The 24,654-nt window shown below is 44.2% G+C and overlaps 5 protein-coding genes and 1 pseudogene across 5 annotated transcripts in view; 4 read left to right on the forward strand and 2 right to left on the reverse strand.

The window, feature by feature from the left end:
* The window catches only part of LOC140548844 (NADH-ubiquinone oxidoreductase chain 5-like), a 13,911-nt gene extending 10,856 nt beyond the window's left edge, over positions 1-3,055 (forward strand). Inside the window, exon 1 of the mRNA XM_072672017.1 lies at positions 1-3,055. This exon is cut by the window's left edge and continues 10,856 nt beyond it. The gene's annotated coding sequence lies outside the window, so the exon portion shown is untranslated.
* The window catches only part of LOC140548849 (NADH-ubiquinone oxidoreductase chain 2-like), a 3,847-nt gene extending 792 nt beyond the window's left edge, over positions 1-3,055 (forward strand). The window contains exon 1 of the mRNA XM_072672023.1: positions 1-3,055. This exon is cut by the window's left edge and continues 792 nt beyond it. The gene's annotated coding sequence lies outside the window, so the exon portion shown is untranslated.
* Positions 1-13,024, reverse strand: part of LOC140548850 (NADH-ubiquinone oxidoreductase chain 6-like) — a 14,912-nt gene extending 1,888 nt beyond the window's left edge. Inside the window, 1 exon segment of the mRNA XM_072672024.1 lies at positions 1-13,024. This exon segment is cut by the window's left edge and continues 1,888 nt beyond it. Coding sequence (XP_072528125.1) covers positions 8,935-9,444 — 510 coding nt within the window. The 5' untranslated portion in view covers positions 9,445-13,024 and the 3' untranslated portion in view covers positions 1-8,934.
* Positions 7,104-21,014, forward strand: LOC140548845 (NADH-ubiquinone oxidoreductase chain 5-like). Its single transcript, XM_072672018.1, is given in 1 exon segment — positions 7,104-21,014. A coding segment is annotated over 1 exon segment (1,014 nt). The 5' UTR covers positions 7,104-7,779; the 3' UTR covers positions 8,794-21,014.
* The window catches only part of LOC140548851 (NADH-ubiquinone oxidoreductase chain 6-like), a 14,912-nt gene continuing 6,329 nt past the window's right edge, over positions 16,072-24,654 (reverse strand). Inside the window, exon 1 of the mRNA XM_072672025.1 lies at positions 16,072-24,654. This exon is cut by the window's right edge and continues 6,329 nt beyond it. The gene's annotated coding sequence lies outside the window, so the exon portion shown is untranslated.
* Positions 17,168-21,014, forward strand: LOC140548848 (NADH-ubiquinone oxidoreductase chain 2-like; annotated as a pseudogene).

Genomic DNA, 24,654 nt, shown 5'->3' on the forward strand with positions numbered 1-24,654 from the left:
CCACTTTCAGGATTCCTGCCTAAATGACTAATTCTACAAGAATTAACTAATCAAAATCTCCCCCTCCCCGCCACCCTAATAGCCCTAAGCGCCCTACTAAGCTTATATTTCTACCTGCGTCTATGTTATACAATGACATTAACAATCTCACCAAACATAAATAACTCGATAGCATCCTGACGTCTCCACTCAACCCAGCCCACACTCCTAGCCACCCTGATAACCTCAGGATCCCTAATAATTCTCCCGCTCACACCAATTGCTGTCACACTTTTAAACTAGAGACTTAGGTTTAACCTAGACCAAGAGCCTTCAAAGCTCTAAGCAGAAGTGAAAATCTTCTAGTCCCTGATAAGACTTGCAGGACTTTATCCCACACCTTTTGAATGCAACTCAAACACTCTAATTAAGCTAAAGCCTTTCTAGATGAGAGGGCCTTGATCCCACAAACTCTTAGTTAACAGCTAAGCGCTCAAACCAGCGAGCATTCATCTACCTTCCCGCCGCGAGAAAAAGGCGGGAAGACCCAGGCAGGGGGCAACCTACGCTTTTAGGTTTGCAATCTAACGTGCTTTACACCACAAGGCCTGATAGGAAAAGGACTTAAACCTTTGTACATGGAGCTACAATCCACCGCCTAACCCTCGGCCACCCTACCTGTGACAGTCACACGTTGATTTTTCTCCACCAACCATAAAGATATTGGCACCCTCTACCTAGTATTTGGTGCTTGGGCTGGCATAGTTGGTACAGCTCTAAGTCTCCTAATCCGAGCAGAACTCAGCCAGCCAGGGTCCCTACTTGGGGACGACCAGATTTATAATGTGATTGTTACTGCACATGCGTTTGTGATAATCTTCTTCATAGTTATGCCAGTCATGATCGGGGGCTTTGGTAATTGACTGGTACCCCTGATAATTGGAGCCCCTGACATAGCTTTTCCTCGCATGAACAATATAAGCTTTTGACTTCTACCCCCGTCTTTTCTTCTACTCCTCGCTTCCTCTGGGGTAGAAGCAGGGGCTGGAACAGGTTGGACTGTGTATCCCCCTCTTGCAGGGAACATCGCTCACGCAGGGGCTTCTGTTGATTTAACTATCTTCTCGCTCCACCTTGCTGGTGTTTCCTCAATTCTAGGGGCTATCAACTTTATTACCACGATTATTAATATAAAACCACCAGCTGCCTCCCAATACCAAACACCCCTGTTCGTCTGGGCGGTGTTAATTACAGCGGTCTTGCTACTTCTCTCTCTACCCGTCCTGGCAGCCGGGATCACAATACTCCTTACAGACCGGAACTTAAACACCACTTTTTTCGACCCTGCGGGGGGAGGTGACCCCATCCTATACCAACACTTGTTTTGGTTTTTTGGACATCCTGAGGTGTATATTTTAATTTTACCCGGCTTCGGGATGATCTCACACATTGTAGCCTACTACTCAGGGAAAAAGGAGCCTTTCGGTTATATAGGAATGGTTTGAGCCATAATAGCAATTGGCCTGTTAGGCTTTATCGTCTGGGCGCATCATATGTTTACGGTGGGGATAGACGTTGACACTCGAGCTTACTTCACCTCAGCAACAATAATCATTGCCATCCCCACGGGTGTTAAAGTTTTTAGCTGATTGGCCACTTTACATGGAGGCTCTGTCAAATGGGAGACTCCCCTTCTTTGAGCACTTGGGTTCATCTTTCTCTTCACAGTTGGGGGGCTAACTGGAATTGTCCTTGCCAATTCATCCCTAGACATTGTCCTGCACGACACCTACTACGTAGTTGCCCACTTCCACTATGTGTTGTCAATAGGGGCTGTTTTTGCCATTATGGGGGCCTTCGTTCATTGATTCCCACTGTTTACCGGCTACACCTTGCACAGCACTTGAACAAAAATCCACTTTGGGGCAATATTTGTGGGTGTTAACCTGACTTTTTTCCCACAACACTTCCTGGGCTTAGCAGGAATGCCACGACGCTATTCGGACTACCCGGACGCTTATACCTTGTGAAATACAGTTTCTTCTATCGGCTCCCTAATTTCCCTGGTTGCAGTAATCATATTCCTCTTTATTTTATGAGAGGCATTTGCCGCCAAACGAGAGGTTGCATCTGTAGAATTTACCCTAACAAATGTTGAGTGATTACACGGATGCCCCCCTCCCTACCACACATTTGAGGAGCCAGCTTATGTTCAAATCCAACCATGACGAGAAAGGAGGGAATCGAACCCCCGTAGACTGGTTTCAAGCCAGTCACATAACCACTCTGACACTTTCTTAAAATACTAGTAAAATAGAACATTACACTGCCTTGTCAAGGCAGAATTGCGGGTTGAAATCCCGCGTATTTTGAGCTTTTTAGCTTATGGCACATCCCTCACAACTAGGATTCCAAGACGCGGCCTCCCCTGTAATAGAAGAACTTCTCCACTTTCACGATCACGCACTCATAATCGCTTTCCTCATTAGCACTTTAGTATTATACATTATTGTTGCCATGGTCACCACTAAGTTAACCAACAAGTATATTTTAGACTCTCAAGAAATTGAAATTGTATGAACCATCCTACCGGCAGTTATTTTAATTCTTATTGCACTACCCTCCCTCCGCATCCTTTATCTAATGGATGAAGTCAACGACCCCCATCTCACGGTCAAAGCCGTAGGACATCAGTGATACTGAAGCTATGAATACACAGATTATGAAGATCTTGCCTTTGACTCCTACATGGTTCCCACTCAGGATCTAACCCCCGGACAATTCCGGCTACTCGAAACAGACCACCGCATGGTAATCCCCATGGAGTCCCCCATTCGAATTCTAGTGTCAGCTGAGGACGTCTTACACTCATGGGCTGTACCCGCTCTAGGCGTAAAAATGGACGCAGTTCCAGGACGCCTCAACCAAACAGCCTTCATCACCACACGTCCTGGCGTGTACTACGGTCAATGTTCCGAAATTTGCGGTGCCAACCACAGCTTTATACCCATTGTAGTCGAAGCTGTGCCCCTTAAACACTTCGAAAACTGGTCATCCCTAATGCTTGAAGACGCCTCGCTAGGAAGCTGAATACGGGGAATAGCGTTAGCCTTTTAAGCTAAAGATTGGTGGCTCCCTACCACCTCTAGTGAAATGCCTCAATTAAACCCTGCCCCCTGATTCACAATTTTTATTGTATCGTGACTTGTCCTTTTGTCTATAATGCCAAAAGTCCTAAAACACATTTTTAACCACAGCCCCATAGCACTCGAAGGGAAGACTGATCAAAAAAGCTCTTGAATTTGACCATGATCTTAAGCTTCTTTGACCAATTTATAAGCCCCACCCTCATGGGAGTACCCCTGATAGCCGTTGCCCTCCTCTTTCCTCTTGCTCTATTCATCTCCCCCTCCAATCAATGAATGACCAACCGAGTTGTCACCCTGCAAAGCTGATGCACTAATCGCATTACACAACAACTCTTCCTCCCGCTAAATCCCCAGGGCCACAAATGAGCTCTTATTATCACCTCCCTGCTTGTTTTACTGCTATCCCTTAACATACTAGGCCTTCTCCCATATACTTTTACACCCACAACCCAACTATCAATAAACATAGGATTTGCTATCCCCCTTTGATTAGCTACGGTCATTATTGGCCTACGTAACCAACCCACCGCCACCCTCGGTCATTTACTACCAGAGGGGACACCGATTGTCTTAATCCCTATACTTGTTATTATCGAAACCATTAGCCTGTTTATTCGACCATTGGCACTAGGGGTTCGATTAACAGCAAACCTCACAGCTGGACATTTGTTGATTCAACTTACCTCAACAGCAGTGTTCGTGTTACTTCCAATATCAATGCTTGCAGCACTTCTAGTTGCCGTCATCCTACTTATACTAACCCTATTAGAACTAGCAGTTGCCGTCATCCAAGCCTACGTCTTTGTACTTCTATTGACACTGTACCTACAGGAAAATATCTAATGAACCCCCAAGCACATGCATTTCATATAGTAGACCCGAGCCCGTGACCTTTGACAGGCGCCGTAGGTGCCCTCCTTATGACATCAGGCCTTGCAGTCTGATTCCACTTTCACACCACCACTCTAATAGCATTTGGAACCATCCTTCTTTTGCTCACAATATACCAATGATGGCGTGATATTGTACGAGAAGGAACTTTTCAAGGCCACCACACCCCCCCTGTTCAAAAAGGGCTACGCTATGGGATGATCCTATTTATCTCATCAGAAGTATTCTTTTTCCTTGGATTCTTTTGGGCCTTTTACCACTCAAGCCTAGCCCCTACACCTGAGCTTGGCGGATGCTGACCACCTGCGGGGATTATTACACTAGACCCATTTGAGGTCCCCCTTCTAAATACTGCCGTCTTACTAGCATCCGGTGTTACAGTAACTTGAGCTCACCACAGCATTATAGAAGGCAAACGAAAGCAAGCTATTCAATCCTTAACTATAACTGTTCTTTTGGGCTTCTACTTTACTGCCCTACAAGCCATAGAGTACTATGAAGCCCCTTTTACAATCGCCGATGGTGTGTACGGCTCAACATTTTTCGTTGCCACAGGCTTTCATGGCCTACATGTTATTATTGGCTCAACATTCTTAACAATCTGCCTAATCCGACAAACCTTTCACCACTTTACTTCTCAACACCATTTTGGATTTGAAGCAGCTGCCTGATACTGGCATTTTGTAGACGTCGTATGATTATTCTTATACGTATCAATCTACTGATGAGGCTCATATCTTTCTAGTATTAATTAGTACGAATGACTTCCAATCATTTAGTCTTGGTTATAATCCAAGGAGAGATAATGAACTTAATCCTGATATTTACAATTACCACCACCCTTTCCCTCCTCCTAGTGACACTATCCTTCTGACTCCCGCAGATAAACCCAGATGCAGAAAAACTTTCCCCCTACGAATGTGGATTTGACCCCCTCGGATCTGCACGGCTACCCTTCTCCTTACGCTTCTTTTTAATTGCTATTCTCTTTCTCCTCTTTGACCTAGAGATTGCACTAATTTTACCCCTCCCCTGAGGAAGCCAGCTGCTCAACCCAGCCCTCACATTCTTCTGGGTTGTAGTCATTCTTGCCCTACTTACCATTGGGTTAATTTACGAATGACTTCAAGGAGGACTTGAATGAGCGGAATAGGGCGTTAATCTAAACAAGACCTCTGATTTCGGCTCAGAAAATTATGGTTCAAGTCCATAACACCCTTATGACGTCAGCACATTTCACCTTTACCTCCTCCTTTTTTTTAGGTCTTGCAGGCCTAGCACTTCATCGAGTCCACCTCTTATCTGCCCTTTTATGCCTAGAGGGGATGATACTATCACTCTTTGTCGCACTATCCCTCTGAGCCCTTCAACTGAAAGTAGTGTTTTCCTCAACATCCCCTATATACCTTCTAGCCTTCTCAGCTTGCGAAGCCGGCGTAGGATTAGCCCTACTTGTTGCCACAACACGAACCCACGGGACAGATCGCATAAATAACCTCGTTCTACTACAATGCTAAAAATTCTTATTCCAACAATTATACTAATCCCCACAACCTGGCTGTTAACCCAAAAATGACTTTGAGCTATAACCACCACCCACAGCCTTATTATCGCCCTAGCCAGTCTCTCGTGAATAAAATGAAACTCAGAAACAGGCTGAACCTCTACGAACAGCTACCTAGGGACAGACCAACTCTCCACCCCCCTATTGGCCCTCACCTGCTGATTACTACCACTAATAATCCTGGCTAGTCAAAACCACACCCGCCTAGAACCCCTGAACCGACAGCGAATGTATATTTCCCTGCTGGTCTCTTTACAAATTTTCCTAATCACAGCATTTGGCGCAACTGAGTTAATACTATTTTATATTATATTTGAAGCAACCCTTATCCCAACACTAATCATTATCACCCGATGAGGTAACCAAGCTGAGCGACTTGACGCCGGTATGTATTTTTTATTTTATACACTAGCCGGATCTTTACCTTTACTTGTTGCCCTTCTCCTTCTACAACAAAATACGGGCACGTTATCCTTTCTCATCCTACAATACTCTAAACCAATAGTGATAGACTCATGAGCGGACAAAATCTGATGAGTTGGCTGCCTTCTTGCTTTCCTTGTAAAAATGCCTCTTTACGGCATCCACCTATGGCTCCCCAAAGCCCACGTTGAGGCCCCAGTAGCCGGATCTATAGTGCTAGCAGCAGTGCTACTGAAACTCGGAGGTTATGGCATAATACGAATAATCGTAATGCTTGAACCTTTAACCCAGGATATATCCTACCCATTTATTATTCTTGCCTTATGGGGTATCATTATAACAGGTTCGATCTGCTTACGACAAACCGACATAAAATCTCTAATCGCTTACTCATCCGTTAGCCACATAGGCCTCGTAGCAGCAGGCATCCTAATCCAGACCCCATGGAGCTTTACCGGGGCCATTATTTTAATAATTGCCCACGGCTTAGTATCATCTCTCTTATTCTGCCTGGCAAACTCAACTTACGAGCGAACCCACAGCCGAACTATAATTCTAGCCCGCGGATTACAAGCAATTTTCCCTCTCACAGCTGCCTGATGATTTATTGCCAGTCTAGCAAATCTTGCTCTGCCTCCGCTACCGAACCTAATGGGAGAACTAATAATCATAACAGCCCTATTTAAATGGTCCCACTGAACACTGCTCTTCACGGGATTGGGCACACTGATTACAGCTGCTTACTCACTTCATCTCTATATTACCACACAACGAGGACCCACCCCCTCCCACATTCTAGGCCTACAGCCCTTTCACACCCGGGAGCATCTATTAGTAGTTATACATCTTATACCCATCGTCCTCCTAATTACAAAGCCAGAATTAATGTGAGGGTGATTCTACTGTGAGTGTAGTTTAAAAAAAACGCTAGATTGTGATTCTAGAGATAAGGGTTAAAATCCCCTTACTCACCGAGGGAGGTTAAAAACAGCAAGAACTGCTAATTCTCGCAACCACGGTTAAATTCCGCGGCTCACTCGTGCTTCTGTAGGATAACAGTTATCCATTGGTCTTAGGAACCAAAAATTCTTGGTGCAAATCCAAGCAGTCGCTATGTCCCCCTTTCCCTATATGTTTGCAATAATTATTATCTTACTAATAGTCCCCCTGGTGAAATCATTAGTTATCAAAGACCACAATGAAATTCTATACTCTGCAAAAACAGCTGTCAAGTACGCATTTTTTCTAAGCGTAACACTAGCCCTGCTAACATGGTTTCATGACACAAAATTCACCCTAGACTTAATACCCTGGTTAATTACTGAAACTCTGCAAATCCCTATCACCCTTAACCTTGACCAGGCCGCACTGCTATTCATACCAACCGCCTTCTACGTAACATGATGAATTTTAGACTATTCACAGTGGTACATACAAGAAGACCCGGCACTACCTAAATTTATTAAACACCTCTTATTATTCCTCATTGCAATAATTGTACTAGTAACCGCAGATAACATATTTCAACTATTTATCGGGTGAGAAGGCGTAGGCATCATGTCCTTTCTTCTAATTGGCTGGTGACGGGGCCGTCAAGAAGCTAACATGGCAAGCATACAAGCAGTACTCTATAATCGAGTAGGAGATGTCGGCCTACTATTAGCAATAATTTGATTCCTATCGTACCTAAACACATGGGACATCACCACACTCTCATGCCTGTACGAATACACAGACTCAGAACTTCCCCTACTGGGCTTAATTGTTGCTGCCATGGGTAAATCGGCCCAATTTGGCCTCCACCCATGACTCCCAAGCGCCATAGAAGGTCCCACCCCTGTGTCAGCACTACTCCACTCGAGCACTATGGTTGTCGCAGGTATCTTTTTACTCATTCGATTCTCCCCCCTCATGATGTACCAACCTGATGCACTGACCGCTTGCCTATACGTAGGTGCTCTGACCACTTTCTTCTCTGCTGCTTGTGCTGCGGCCCAAAATGATATAAAAAAAATTGTAGCATTCTCAACAGCAAGCCAGCTAGGCCTGATAATAGTAGCAATTGGAATCAGCGCCCCCCAACTTGCACTCTACCACATCTGCTACCATGCATTCTTCAAGTCTATGCTTTTCATGTGTGTAGGAATTGTTTCCCACGCCCTCAACGGTGAACAAGACATCCGAAAAATAGGAGGCCTATTCAACCTTTTGCCAATTACCACCTCTTGTTTAATTCTTGGCTGCTTTTCGCTTATAGGAGCCCCCTTCCTATCAGCATTTTACTCAAAAGATTTTATTATTGAGACTATAAATGCCTCTAGCCTAAACTCATACGCTCTAGCCCTCACACTAATTGGCACCTGCATAACTGCGGTGTACTGCTGTCGACTAATTACCCTAGTGCTTCTAGCAGAGCCCCGATACAGCCCCCTTCCCTTCATATCCGTCGAAGACAAAATTAATGCTAAACCCCTAATTCAGTTAGCTCTTGCAACAATTTACATAGGCTCTATTCTTGCCCGCCTAGCCCCAATTCACAGCTCCCCCTACCTTACATTCCCCCTTTTTACAAAATTCTCAATTATCATCATTACACTGCTAGGAATAGTAATTTCCCTAACCATGCTAGATGTAGCAAAAAACCAACCCCAAAACCCCTCCACCCGAAAACCTGTAAATTACACTAACATAGAAGCCTACTACCGCGCAACTGTTCACCGCCCAGCCTCTACCTTGAAACTTGTCTTTGGGGAACTGCTTGGCTCCCTCTCCATTGACAACGCTTGACTACAGCGCTTTGGCCTTGCAGGCGTACACATAGTGCTAACTTCCTTCTTCAAAAACACAAAACGTGTTTACAAGGCAACAATGGTTGTAGTAGTCCTTCTTATTTTACTTTTTATGTTTATATATGGAACCTACTGCCTCCTACACTTTACGAATTGACCCCCGACAATTTCCCCGCGTTACCTCTAATACAACGAAAAGGGTAAATAATAATGCCACACCTGCCACAAACAATATCCCAGCCCCCTCATAATACATTCAGGAGACACCACTAGCACTCTCCCCAACTACTAAATCTTGGGTTGTCTCCAATCGAATGTCACACCGCTCGCATCAAATCCACCATCACGCTATCACCACTACTATTAAGTACCCCACAATAAAAACCACCACTGGACGATCACCTCACCCCTCCGGATACGGCTCTGAAGCCAAAGCTACAGAATAAGCAAAAACAACGAGCATCCCCCCCAGATAAATTAAAAACAGAATCAAAGACAGGAAGGAACTCCCATGTTGAATTAGCATCCCACACCCCGCCCCGGAAACTACAACCAACCCCAGGGCAGCAAAAAAAGGAGCCGGGTTAGATGCCACCCCTGTCATTCCAATAATTAACCCCCATATACACAAGCCAGATAAAAATTTCATTACTTTTACTTGGACTTTAACCAAGACCCGCGGCTTGAAACACCGCCGTTGTCCTTCAACTATAAAAGCTGCCCGTAATGGCCAACCTACGAAAAACTCACCCTCTGCTAAAAATTGTCAACAACGCACTAATTGACCTCCCCGCCCCAGCCAACATCTCTGCGTGATGAAACTTCGGCTCTCTGCTTCTCCTCTGCTTGATCATACAAATTCTCACAGGACTCTTCCTGGCCATACACTACACCCCTGATATCTACACAGCCTTTTCTTCTGTTACTCACATCACACGAGACGTTAATTATGGGTGAATTCTTCGCAACTTACATGCCAACGGAGCTTCATTCTTCTTCATCTGCTTATACCTACATATTGGCCGAGGCCTTTACTATGGCTCCTACGTGTACATAAAAACATGAAACGTTGGCGTCGTTCTACTCCTCTTAGTCATAGCAACCGCGTTTGTGGGCTACGTCCTCCCCTGAGGTCAAATATCCTTTTGAGGTGCTACAGTAATCACAAACCTACTCTCAGCAATCCCATACATTGGTGATCAATTGGTACGTTGAATCTGAGGCGGATTTTCTGTTGACAATGCCACCCTTACACGATTCTTTGCCTTCCATTTTATTTTACCATTTTTAATCGTCGCAGCTACTGCAGTTCATGCCCTCTTCCTACACGAAACAGGATCGAACAACCCAACGGGGCTAAACTCAGACGCAGATAAAATCTCCTTCCACCCTTACTTTTCCTACAAAGACCTTCTTGGCTTCCTAATTCTTCTCACCGCACTAGGAGCCCTAGCCTTATTTAACCCAAACCTCCTAGGTGACCCCGACAACTTTACCCCCGCCAACCCAATAGTCACACCAACCCATATTAAACCTGAGTGATACTTCTTATTTGCCTACGCCATCTTGCGATCAATTCCAAATAAACTAGGGGGAGTCTTAGCTTTATTATTCTCAATCCTCATCCTCATACTTGTACCAATACTACACACATCCAAGCAACAGGGCCTTACATTCCGACCCCTATCCCAACTTCTATTCTGACTATTAGTAGCAGACGTGGCAATCCTCACATGGATCGGAGGCATACCTGCAGAACCCCCCTTTATCATCATCGGCCAAGTCGCCTCAGCCCTTTATTTTACAATTTTCCTCATCCTTAACCCCCTAGCCGGATGATTCGAAAACAAGACACTTGACTGATCTTGCCCTAGTAGCTTAACCCCAAAGCGCCGGTCTTGTAATCCGGAGATTGGAAGTTAAACTCTTCCCTAGCGCCAGGAAAAAGAGACTTTAACTCCTATCACTGACTCCCAAAGCCAGCATTTTACTTAAACTATTTCCTGTTAATGCCTATACATGGGATTGAATGTTAAGAAAACTTTCGCTATGTACTATTCCACTATTATTGTATTAGTACATATATATTATGCTCGAGTACATACGTTCCATGTTAGCACACATTCATTTCATGAGTTGAGGACATACATATCATGCTTGAATAAAAGAAATGTAAAGTAGTAGCGCATGAAATGGATATTTTACATATTTCTGAAAGCATAAACTGCTAGTGATCATGAATATATTTATTACCATTCATTCTCACATGTTTAAGAAGACTCAAATGAGACTACACTATTCTAGTATCAAATGGGAATGGGTTTAACTTGAGCGATTGGTTGATCTACCACATCATTATCTCAACAATGATCCCCTGCAAAGATTCAACCGAAATTGGAACTCAATAATTAGTGTAGTAAGAGACCAGCAACCAGTATAAATAAATGTACAATATTATTGATGGTCAGGGACAGTAATTGTGGGGGTAACACACTGTGAATTATTCCTGGCATTTGGTTCCTACTTCAGGGCCATACAAGGTAAACATTTCCCCTTAACTTGGTGGACGCTTGCATTGACTAATGCGGTTAACTTGATTGTCCATGACCCACCATGCCAAGGCGTTCTTTTATATGCATCTGGTTCCTTTTTTTTTTAGGTCACTTTCATTTAGCATTCAAATCACTTTCAAAGCGATGACAGTTAAGGTAGAACATTTCATCTTTATATTAATGTATTTTCTGTAAAGCTTCGAAGACATGACCTTAAGCATTGCATGATATTATATCAGGTGCATACGTATACCTCTTTTTCCCCCCCTGAAAATTTTAAACCTCCCCATAAATGTGTTAAAATCCCGACAAACCCCCCTACCCCCCTTAGTCGGACGAATTCGAATTGTGCCCTGTCAAACCCCTAAAACAGGATAAGATCCGGCCGACTGCTAACGAGTATCAAACATTAGCGGAAGTTAACGTACAAAAGGTAACCTAAATAAAAACACAACAAAATTCGCCTGAGTAACTATCTTTTCACAAACCACTCAATCCTAACCTTCTCTAAACAAATATAATACAACAAACCTCTTCTCCCCCTCTGATGGTTTATAAGGTTTGCGTGGAGGTGTTCGATAAGTAATTCACGCCATTACTAAAGTGAAAAAAAAGGTGAATAATAATGCTATCCCCCCTACAACTAATATCACAATAACTTCGTAATACAACCAAGGTATACTAACGGCACTTACTTCCATCGCTAAATTTTTTGTTACAACCTCATAAATAATAAGATACCACTTATATGCTGCTCAGAGTCATGCTTCTACTAATATAGCCAAAGCGCCTAAAACAAAAAGAATTGCAGGACGATCACCTCAGCCCCCGGGATAATGTTCTACGGCCAAAGCCGTAGTGTAATTTCCCATGAGAAGCACCCCCAACATAAAAGCTAAAAATAAAATAAATGAGAGGAACAAACTTTCAAAATAGACCATAATACCACATCCAGCCCCTGTTGCAACAACCCAGCAATAGGAGACATAGAAGGGTCGTGGGTCTTTAGCGATGTCTGGGACGCCTAAGGCGAGCCCGAGGAAGTATATGCCGTTGGAAAATTTCATATTCTTTTACCTGGACTTTAACCAGATCTTGCAACTCAAATGCCGCCAATGTTTATAAAAGCTTTCCCCCGCTCTCGGACATTGAAGGTTGACTATTCTAATCACCCATTCATTGCACACTTGTTCTACTAAAGAGTGGGCACCATACATTTATGATGTTTGCTGTGTGCACACACACTATGTATATATATATAGTGTATAAGTTAAACACACTTTATATAGTTATACACACATACTGTAAAAGTAAAACATACCACAAATGGGGGCACACTTCACATTAATGTTGTATACACACAATTGTATGCCGCAGACGGATATGTGTGCAAGTCACATGTACACTTTATAGTGTTATACTATACATTTATGATGTTTGCTGTGTGCACACACACTATGTATATATATATAGTGTATAAGTTAAACACACTTTATATAGTTATACACACATACTGTAAAAGTAAAACATACCACAAATGGGGGCACACTTCACATTAATGTTGTATACACACAATTGTATGCCGCAGACGGATATGTGTGCAAGTCACATGTACACTTTATAGTGTTATACTATACATTTATGATGTTTGCTGTGTGCACACACACTATATATATATATAGTGTATAAGTTAAACACACTTTATATAGTTATACACACATATTGTAAAAGTAAAACATACCACAAATGGGGGCACACTTCACATTAATGTTGTATACACACAATTGTATGCCACAGACGGATATGTGTGCACATATCTGCTAACGTAGCTTAAACAAAGCATAATACTGAAGATATTAAGATGAACCCTGAAAAGTTTCGTAAGCACAAAGGCCTGGTCCCGACTTTACTATCAGCTTCGACCCAAATTATACATGCAAGTATCCGCACACCTGTGAGAATGCCCTCAATCCCCCGCCCGGGGATGAGGAGCTGGCATCAGGCACACAATGTAGCCCAAGACGCCTTGCTACGCCACACCCCCAAGGGAACTCAGCAGTAATAAACATTAAGACATAAGTGAAAACTTGACTTAATTAAGGTTAACTTAGGGCCGGTAAAACTCGTGCCAGCCACCGCGGTTATACGAGAGGCCCGAGTTGATAGATGACGGCGTAAAGGGTGGTTAGGGGTTAACATTAATTAAAGCCAAAGACCTACCGAGCTGTCATACGCACCCGAAGGCACGAAGCCCAAATACGAAAGCAGCTTTATCTCCCCCCGACCCCACGAAAGCTAAGGAACAAACTGGGATTAGATACCCCACTATGCTTAGCCTTAAACTTAGATGTTGAATTTACGAGTAACATCCGCCAGGGAACTACGAGCGCTAGCTTGAAACCCAAAGGACTTGACGGTGTCTCAGACCCACCTAGAGGAGCCTGTTCTAGAACCGATAATCCACGTTAAACCTCACCACCCCTTGTTCATTCAGCCTGTATACCGCCGTCGCAAGCTTACCCTGTGAAGGCTTAACAGTAAGCAAAATGGGAATATCCCAAGACGTCAGGTCGAGGTGCAGCCTACGGAGTGGGAAGAAATGGGCTACATTTTCTGTAACAGAATACTACGAATTACACCATGAAATTGGTGTTTGAAGGTGGATTTAGCAGTAAAAAACAAATAGAGAGTCTTTTTGAACATGGCTCTGAGACGCGTACACACCGCCCGTCGCCCTCCCCGTAAACACACATACTAGTAAATAACCAAATTAAACAAAAAAGGGGAGGTAAGTCGTAACATGGTAAGTGTACCGGAAGGTGCACTTGGAACATCAGAATGTGGCCGAGACAGTTAGGCACCTCCCTTACACTGAGACTACATCCATGCAAGTTGGATCATTCTGAGCTAAATAGCTAGCTCACTCAACCAAAATGAACCAGATAATATATCTAATTTTTCCCAACCCAAACCCAATAAACTAAAACATTTTACCGTCCTAGTATAGGCGATAGAAAAGAAACTACCGAAGCAATAGAAATAGTACCGCAAGGGAAAGCTGAAAAAGTAATGAAATAACCCGTTAAAGCACTAAAAAGCAGAGATTTATCCTCGTACCTTTTGCATCATGATTTAGCTAGCACCTTTGAGCAAAAAGAATTTTAGTTCAAAACCCCGAAACCAAGTGAGCTACCCCGAGACAGCCTATTATAGGGCCAACCCGTCTCTGTGGCAAAAGAGTGGGAAGATCTCCGGGTAGCAGTGATAAACTTACCGAACTTGGTGATAGCTGGTTACTTGGGAAATGGATAGAAGTTCAGCCTCGTTCTCCTCACACCAAAAAAGCAACGCTGCACAATGGAGTAGAGTAAAATACGAGAGTTAGTCAAAGGGGGTACAGCCCCTTTGAACAGGATACAACCTGCCCAGGAGGTTAAGGATCATATTAACTAAAATAACTGCTTTAGTGGGCCTAGAAGCAGCCACCTATTAGAAAGCGTTAAAGCTCAAGCAGATAACAACATTTATTATTCTGATAATATATTTCCTAAACCCCTAACCCTACCAAGTTATTCCATGCCACCATGGAAGCAATACTGCTAAAATGAGTAACAAGAAGACACCCTCTTCTCCTAGCCCACGTGTAAGTTAGATCGGACCAACCACTAACAATTAACGAATCCAACCCAAGAGGAAACTGTGCATAAATAATGAAAACAAGAAATACCCACACACCCCTCATCGTTAACCCTACACTGGAGAGCCGATAGGAAAGACTTAAAGAAAAAGAAGGAACTCGGCAAATCTAAGCCTCGCCTGTTTACCAAAAACATCGCCTCCCGCAAATACCGAAGTATAGGAGGTCCTACCTGCCCAGTGATTATATTCAACGGCCGCGGTATCCTGACCGTGCTAAGGTAGCGAAATCACTTGTCTTTTAAATGAAGACCTGTATGAATGGTGGAACGAGGGCTTAACTGTCTCCTTTTTCAGGTCAGTGAAATTGATCTGCCCGTGCAGAAGCGGACATATACATGCAAGACGAGAAGACCCTTTGGAGCTTAAGACTTAAGAGTCAACTGCGTTAAGAATTTTGACTAAAAAAATTAAGATTAACCACCACTGACTCTGCGCCTTCGGTTGGGGCGACCGCGGGGGAAACAAAGCCCCCACGCAGAATGGGATAACCCTTAAACTAAGAGAGACATCTCTAAGTCACAGAACCTCTGACTTAATGATCCGGCACAAACCGATCAACGAACCAAGTTACCCTAGGGATAACAGCGCAATCCCCTTCAAGAGCCCGTATCAACAAGGGGGTTTACGACCTCGATGTTGGATCAGGACATCCTAATGGTGCAGCCGCTATTAAGGGTTCGTTTGTTCAACGATTAAAGTCCTACGTGATCTGAGTTCAGACCGGAGCAATCCAGGTCAGTTTCTATCTGTATCACTATTTTTCCTAGTACGAAAGGACCGGAAAAATGAGGCCCATGCCACAGGCACGCCTCCTATTAACTTGATGAAAACAACTCAATCAAGTAATAATAGGTACCTCTCTCCCCGAGAGAAGGGAGCGCAGCTGGTGTGGCAGAGCCTGGTAATTGCCAAAGACCTAAGCTCTTTTTACAGGGGTTCAAATCCTCTCACCAGTTAATGTTGAATGTCCTAATCTACCTAATTCACCCCATCATCCTTATCGTATTTATTCTTTTAGCAGTAGCTTTCCTCACATTGGTTGAACGAAAAGTTCTCGGCTACATACAACTACGAAAAGGCCCTAACATTGTAGGACCCTACGGCATTCTTCAACCCATCGCAGACGGAGTTAAACTCTTCTTAAAAGAACCAGTACGACCTTCAACCTCCTCCCCCTTCTTATTCCTGGCAACACCTGTTCTAGCTTTGACACTAGCTCTAACCCTGTGAGCCCCAATACCCACCCCACACCCATTCACCAACCTAAATCTAGGCATTCTATTTATTATAGCCTTGTCCAGTCTCACTGTCTACTCCACCCTAGGCTCTGGGTGAGCATCTAATTCAAAATATGCCCTAATTGGAGCACTTCGTGCCGTAGCACAAGCCATCTCTTACGAAGTCAGCCTTGGCCTGATCCTTTTGGCTACAATTGTAGTAGCTGGCAGCTTTTCCCTCCCATTATTTAGTATGGCACAGGAAAGCACTTGACTCTTCTTACCGGCATGGCCCCTAATAATAATGTGATTTGTTACCACCCTGGCCGAAACAAATCGAGCACCCTTCGACCTCACTGAGGGGGAATCAGAGCTGGTCTCAGGGTTTAATGTAGAGTACGCAGCGGGGCCTTTCGCGCTCTTCTTTTTAGCTGAATATGCTACTATTTTATTCATAAACGCATTAACAACAATTCTATTTTTTGGCACTTCAAATAATCAACTAGCCCCCGAACTTACCTCAATCAACCTACTGGTCAAAACGACCCTTCTAACTACACTTTTTCTGTGAGTCCGTGCTTCATACCCACGCTTTCGCTATGACCAACTAATACACCTGGTGTGAAAAAACTTTCTACCCTTAGCACTAGCCTTTGTGTTGTGGTATATTGCCTTACCACTTTCACTCATCAGCATTCCCCCACAACTAATCTAAAATCTCAAGAGCCGTGCCTGAATGTTTAAGGACCACTTTGATAGAGTGACTTATGGGGGTTAAAATCCCCCCAGCTCTTAGAAAGAAAGGGCTCGAACCTTTGCCCAGGAGATCAAAACTCCTAGTGCTTCCGCTACACCACTTTCTAGTGAAGTCAGCTAATTAAGCTCTTGGGCCCATACCCCAAAAATGAAGGCTAAAATCCTTCCTTTACTAATGAATCCCCGCATCTATCTCACCCTGATTTTTGCATTAGTCCTGGGAACAACTATTACCATCACCAGCTCACATTGACTGCTTGCCTGAATAGGCCTCGAACTGAGCACTCTATCCATTATCCCAATAATAGCCTACCAACACCACCCACGAGCAGTAGAAGCCTCCATCAAATATTTTTTAGTCCAAGCAGCCGCTGCCGCCACAATTCTATTCGCCGCAATTGTGAACGCATCCCTGACAGGAGAATGAGACATCTCCCACACCCCCCATCCAGCCTCTACCGCAATACTAACAGCAGCATTAGCCCTTAAAATAGGCCTCGCACCTCTGCACTTCTGGCTGCCAGAAGTAATACAGGGGTTGGACTTAACTATGGGATTAATCATGGCAACCTGACAAAAACTAGCACCACTAGCACTACTTTATCAAATCTCCCCAATACTTAACCCCTCACTACTAATCTTCTTTGGACTTTCATCAACCGTTATCGCGGGTTGAGAAGGCCTCAACCAAACACAACTGCGTAAGCTTATAGCCTATTCTTCAATCGCCCACCTTGGCTGAATAACTGTAATTATTCAAGCAGCCCCATCCCTCACCCTCATAGCCCTGCTCATGTATGTTATTATAACCGCAGCAGCCTTTTTAACCTTTAAAGTAATAATAACCACTAAAATCAATACCCTCGCCCTCGCCTGAACCAAAAACCCCCTAATTACAACCACCGCTGTTCTTACCCTACTCTCGTTAAGTGGCCTCCCCCCACTTTCAGGATTCCTGCCTAAATGACTAATTCTACAAGAATTAACTAATCAAAATCTCCCCCTCCCCGCCACCCTAATAGCCCTAAGCGCCCTACTAAGCTTATATTTCTACCTGCGTCTATGTTATACAATGACATTAACAATCTCACCAAACATAAATAACTCGATAGCATCCTGACGTCTCCACTCAACCCAGCCCACACTCCTAGCCACCCTGATAACCTCAGGATCCCTAATAATTCTCCCGCTCACACCAATTGCTGTCACACTTTTAAACTAGAGACTTAGGTTTAACCTAGACCAAGAGCCTTCAAAGCTCTAAGCAGAAGTGAAAATCTTCTAGTCCCTGATAAGACTTGCAGGACTTTATCCCACACCTTTTGAATGCAACTCAAACACTCTAATTAAGCTAAAGCCTTTCTAGATGAGAGGGCCTTGATCCCACAAACTCTTAGTTAACAGCTAAGCGCTCAAACCAGCGAGCATTCATCTACCTTCCCGCCGCGAGAAAAAGGCGGGAAGACCCAGGCAGGGGGCAACCTACGCTTTTAGGTTTGCAATCTAACGTGCTTTACACCACAAGGCCTGATAGGAAAAGGACTTAAACCTTTGTACATGGAGCTACAATCCACCGCCTAACCCTCGGCCACCCTACCTGTGACAGTCACACGTTGATTTTTCTCCACCAACCATAAAGATATTGGCACCCTCTACCTAGTATTTGGTGCTTGGGCTGGCATAGTTGGTACAGCTCTAAGTCTCCTAATCCGAGCAGAACTCAGCCAGCCAGGGTCCCTACTTGGGGACGACCAGATTTATAATGTGATTGTTACTGCACATGCGTTTGTGATAATCTTCTTCATAGTTATGCCAGTCATGATCGGGGGCTTTGGTAATTGACTGGTACCCCTGATAATTGGAGCCCCTGACATAGCTTTTCCTCGCATGAACAATATAAGCTTTTGACTTCTACCCCCGTCTTTTCTTCTACTCCTCGCTTCCTCTGGGGTAGAAGCAGGGGCTGGAACAGGTTGGACTGTGTATCCCCCTCTTGCAGGGAACATCGCTCACGCAGGGGCTTCTGTTGATTTAACTATCTTCTCGCTCCACCTTGCTGGTGTTTCCTCAATTCTAGGGGCTATCAACTTTATTACCACGATTATTAATATAAAACCACCAGCTGCCTCCCAATACCAAACACCCCTGTTCGTCTGGGCGGTGTTAATTACAGCGGTCTTGCTACTTCTCTCTCTACCCGTCCTGGCAGCCGGGATCACAATACTCCTTACAGACCGGAACTTAAACACCACTTTTTTCGACCCTGCGGGGGGAGGTGACCCCATCCTATACCAACACTTGTTTTGGTTTTTTGGACATCCTGAGGTGTATATTTTAATTTTACCCGGCTTCGGGATGATCTCACACATTGTAGCCTACTACTCAGGGAAAAAGGAGCCTTTCGGTTATATAGGAATGGTTTGAGCCATAATAGCAATTGGCCTGTTAGGCTTTATCGTCTGGGCGCATCATATGTTTACGGTGGGGATAGACGTTGACACTCGAGCTTACTTCACCTCAGCAACAATAATCATTGCCATCCCCACGGGTGTTAAAGTTTTTAGCTGATTGGCCACTTTACATGGAGGCTCTGTCAAATGGGAGACTCCCCTTCTTTGAGCACTTGGGTTCATCTTTCTCTTCACAGTTGGGGGGCTAACTGGAATTGTCCTTGCCAATTCATCCCTAGACATTGTCCTGCACGACACCTACTACGTAGTTGCCCACTTCCACTATGTGTTGTCAATAGGGGCTGTTTTTGCCATTATGGGGGCCTTCGTTCATTGATTCCCACTGTTTACCGGCTACACCTTGCACAGCACTTGAACAAAAATCCACTTTGGGGCAATATTTGTGGGTGTTAACCTGACTTTTTTCCCACAACACTTCCTGGGCTTAGCAGGAATGCCACGACGCTATTCGGACTACCCGGACGCTTATACCTTGTGAAATACAGTTTCTTCTATCGGCTCCCTAATTTCCCTGGTTGCAGTAATCATATTCCTCTTTATTTTATGAGAGGCATTTGCCGCCAAACGAGAGGTTGCATCTGTAGAATTTACCCTAACAAATGTTGAGTGATTACACGGATGCCCCCCTCCCTACCACACATTTGAGGAGCCAGCTTATGTTCAAATCCAACCATGACGAGAAAGGAGGGAATCGAACCCCCGTAGACTGGTTTCAAGCCAGTCACATAACCACTCTGACACTTTCTTAAAATACTAGTAAAATAGAACATTACACTGCCTTGTCAAGGCAGAATTGCGGGTTGAAATCCCGCGTATTTTGAGCTTTTTAGCTTATGGCACATCCCTCACAACTAGGATTCCAAGACGCGGCCTCCCCTGTAATAGAAGAACTTCTCCACTTTCACGATCACGCACTCATAATCGCTTTCCTCATTAGCACTTTAGTATTATACATTATTGTTGCCATGGTCACCACTAAGTTAACCAACAAGTATATTTTAGACTCTCAAGAAATTGAAATTGTATGAACCATCCTACCGGCAGTTATTTTAATTCTTATTGCACTACCCTCCCTCCGCATCCTTTATCTAATGGATGAAGTCAACGACCCCCATCTCACGGTCAAAGCCGTAGGACATCAGTGATACTGAAGCTATGAATACACAGATTATGAAGATCTTGCCTTTGACTCCTACATGGTTCCCACTCAGGATCTAACCCCCGGACAATTCCGGCTACTCGAAACAGACCACCGCATGGTAATCCCCATGGAGTCCCCCATTCGAATTCTAGTGTCAGCTGAGGACGTCTTACACTCATGGGCTGTACCCGCTCTAGGCGTAAAAATGGACGCAGTTCCAGGACGCCTCAACCAAACAGCCTTCATCACCACACGTCCTGGCGTGTACTACGGTCAATGTTCCGAAATTTGCGGTGCCAACCACAGCTTTATACCCATTGTAGTCGAAGCTGTGCCCCTTAAACACTTCGAAAACTGGTCATCCCTAATGCTTGAAGACGCCTCGCTAGGAAGCTGAATACGGGGAATAGCGTTAGCCTTTTAAGCTAAAGATTGGTGGCTCCCTACCACCTCTAGTGAAATGCCTCAATTAAACCCTGCCCCCTGATTCACAATTTTTATTGTATCGTGACTTGTCCTTTTGTCTATAATGCCAAAAGTCCTAAAACACATTTTTAACCACAGCCCCATAGCACTCGAAGGGAAGACTGATCAAAAAAGCTCTTGAATTTGACCATGATCTTAAGCTTCTTTGACCAATTTATAAGCCCCACCCTCATGGGAGTACCCCTGATAGCCGTTGCCCTCCTCTTTCCTCTTGCTCTATTCATCTCCCCCTCCAATCAATGAATGACCAACCGAGTTGTCACCCTGCAAAGCTGATGCACTAATCGCATTACACAACAACTCTTCCTCCCGCTAAATCCCCAGGGCCACAAATGAGCTCTTATTATCACCTCCCTGCTTGTTTTACTGCTATCCCTTAACATACTAGGCCTTCTCCCATATACTTTTACACCCACAACCCAACTATCAATAAACATAGGATTTGCTATCCCCCTTTGATTAGCTACGGTCATTATTGGCCTACGTAACCAACCCACCGCCACCCTCGGTCATTTACTACCAGAGGGGACACCGATTGTCTTAATCCCTATACTTGTTATTATCGAAACCATTAGCCTGTTTATTCGACCATTGGCACTAGGGGTTCGATTAACAGCAAACCTCACAGCTGGACATTTGTTGATTCAACTTACCTCAACAGCAGTGTTCGTGTTACTTCCAATATCAATGCTTGCAGCACTTCTAGTTGCCGTCATCCTACTTATACTAACCCTATTAGAACTAGCAGTTGCCGTCATCCAAGCCTACGTCTTTGTACTTCTATTGACACTGTACCTACAGGAAAATATCTAATGAACCCCCAAGCACATGCATTTCATATAGTAGACCCGAGCCCGTGACCTTTGACAGGCGCCGTAGGTGCCCTCCTTATGACATCAGGCCTTGCAGTCTGATTCCACTTTCACACCACCACTCTAATAGCATTTGGAACCATCCTTCTTTTGCTCACAATATACCAATGATGGCGTGATATTGTACGAGAAGGAACTTTTCAAGGCCACCACACCCCCCCTGTTCAAAAAGGGCTACGCTATGGGATGATCCTATTTATCTCATCAGAAGTATTCTTTTTCCTTGGATTCTTTTGGGCCTTTTACCACTCAAGCCTAGCCCCTACACCTGAGCTTGGCGGATGCTGACCACCTGCGGGGATTATTACACTAGACCCATTTGAGGTCCCCCTTCTAAATACTGCCGTCTTACTAGCATCCGGTGTTACAGTAACTTGAGCTCACCACAGCATTATAGAAGGCAAACGAAAGCAAGCTATTCAATCCTTAACTATAACTGTTCTTTTGGGCTTCTACTTTACTGCCCTACAAGCCATAGAGTACTATGAAGCCCCTTTTACAATCGCCGATGGTGTGTACGGCTCAACATTTTTCGTTGCCACAGGCTTTCATGGCCTACATGTTATTATTGGCTCAACATTCTTAACAATCTGCCTAATCCGACAAACCTTTCACCACTTTACTTCTCAACACCATTTTGGATTTGAAGCAGCTGCCTGATACTGGCATTTTGTAGACGTCGTATGATTATTCTTATACGTATCAATCTACTGATGAGGCTCATATCTTTCTAGTATTAATTAGTACGAATGACTTCCAATCATTTAGTCTTGGTTATAATCCAAGGAGAGATAATGAACTTAATCCTGATATTTACAATTACCACCACCCTTTCCCTCCTCCTAGTGACACTATCCTTCTGACTCCCGCAGATAAACCCAGATGCAGAAAAACTTTCCCCCTACGAATGTGGATTTGACCCCCTCGGATCTGCACGGCTACCCTTCTCCTTACGCTTCTTTTTAATTGCTATTCTCTTTCTCCTCTTTGACCTAGAGATTGCACTAATTTTACCCCTCCCCTGAGGAAGCCAGCTGCTCAACCCAGCCCTCACATTCTTCTGGGTTGTAGTCATTCTTGCCCTACTTACCATTGGGTTAATTTACGAATGACTTCAAGGAGGACTTGAATGAGCGGAATAGGGCGTTAATCTAAACAAGACCTCTGATTTCGGCTCAGAAAATTATGGTTCAAGTCCATAACACCCTTATGACGTCAGCACATTTCACCTTTACCTCCTCCTTTTTTTTAGGTCTTGCAGGCCTAGCACTTCATCGAGTCCACCTCTTATCTGCCCTTTTATGCCTAGAGGGGATGATACTATCACTCTTTGTCGCACTATCCCTCTGAGCCCTTCAACTGAAAGTAGTGTTTTCCTCAACATCCCCTATATACCTTCTAGCCTTCTCAGCTTGCGAAGCCGGCGTAGGATTAGCCCTACTTGTTGCCACAACACGAACCCACGGGACAGATCGCATAAATAACCTCGTTCTACTACAATGCTAAAAATTCTTATTCCAACAATTATACTAATCCCCACAACCTGGCTGTTAACCCAAAAATGACTTTGAGCTATAACCACCACCCACAGCCTTATTATCGCCCTAGCCAGTCTCTCGTGAATAAAATGAAACTCAGAAACAGGCTGAACCTCTACGAACAGCTACCTAGGGACAGACCAACTCTCCACCCCCCTATTGGCCCTCACCTGCTGATTACTACCACTAATAATCCTGGCTAGTCAAAACCACACCCGCCTAGAACCCCTGAACCGACAGCGAATGTATATTTCCCTGCTGGTCTCTTTACAAATTTTCCTAATCACAGCATTTGGCGCAACTGAGTTAATACTATTTTATATTATATTTGAAGCAACCCTTATCCCAACACTAATCATTATCACCCGATGAGGTAACCAAGCTGAGCGACTTGACGCCGGTATGTATTTTTTATTTTATACACTAGCCGGATCTTTACCTTTACTTGTTGCCCTTCTCCTTCTACAACAAAATACGGGCACGTTATCCTTTCTCATCCTACAATACTCTAAACCAATAGTGATAGACTCATGAGCGGACAAAATCTGATGAGTTGGCTGCCTTCTTGCTTTCCTTGTAAAAATGCCTCTTTACGGCATCCACCTATGGCTCCCCAAAGCCCACGTTGAGGCCCCAGTAGCCGGATCTATAGTGCTAGCAGCAGTGCTACTGAAACTCGGAGGTTATGGCATAATACGAATAATCGTAATGCTTGAACCTTTAACCCAGGATATATCCTACCCATTTATTATTCTTGCCTTATGGGGTATCATTATAACAGGTTCGATCTGCTTACGACAAACCGACATAAAATCTCTAATCGCTTACTCATCCGTTAGCCACATAGGCCTCGTAGCAGCAGGCATCCTAATCCAGACCCCATGGAGCTTTACCGGGGCCATTATTTTAATAATTGCCCACGGCTTAGTATCATCTCTCTTATTCTGCCTGGCAAACTCAACTTACGAGCGAACCCACAGCCGAACTATAATTCTAGCCCGCGGATTACAAGCAATTTTCCCTCTCACAGCTGCCTGATGATTTATTGCCAGTCTAGCAAATCTTGCTCTGCCTCCGCTACCGAACCTAATGGGAGAACTAATAATCATAACAGCCCTATTTAAATG

This window comes from Salminus brasiliensis, unplaced genomic scaffold (genome assembly GCF_030463535.1).
Source record: "Salminus brasiliensis unplaced genomic scaffold, fSalBra1.hap2 scaffold_133, whole genome shotgun sequence".
Lineage (NCBI taxonomy): Eukaryota > Metazoa > Chordata > Actinopteri > Characiformes > Bryconidae > Salminus > Salminus brasiliensis.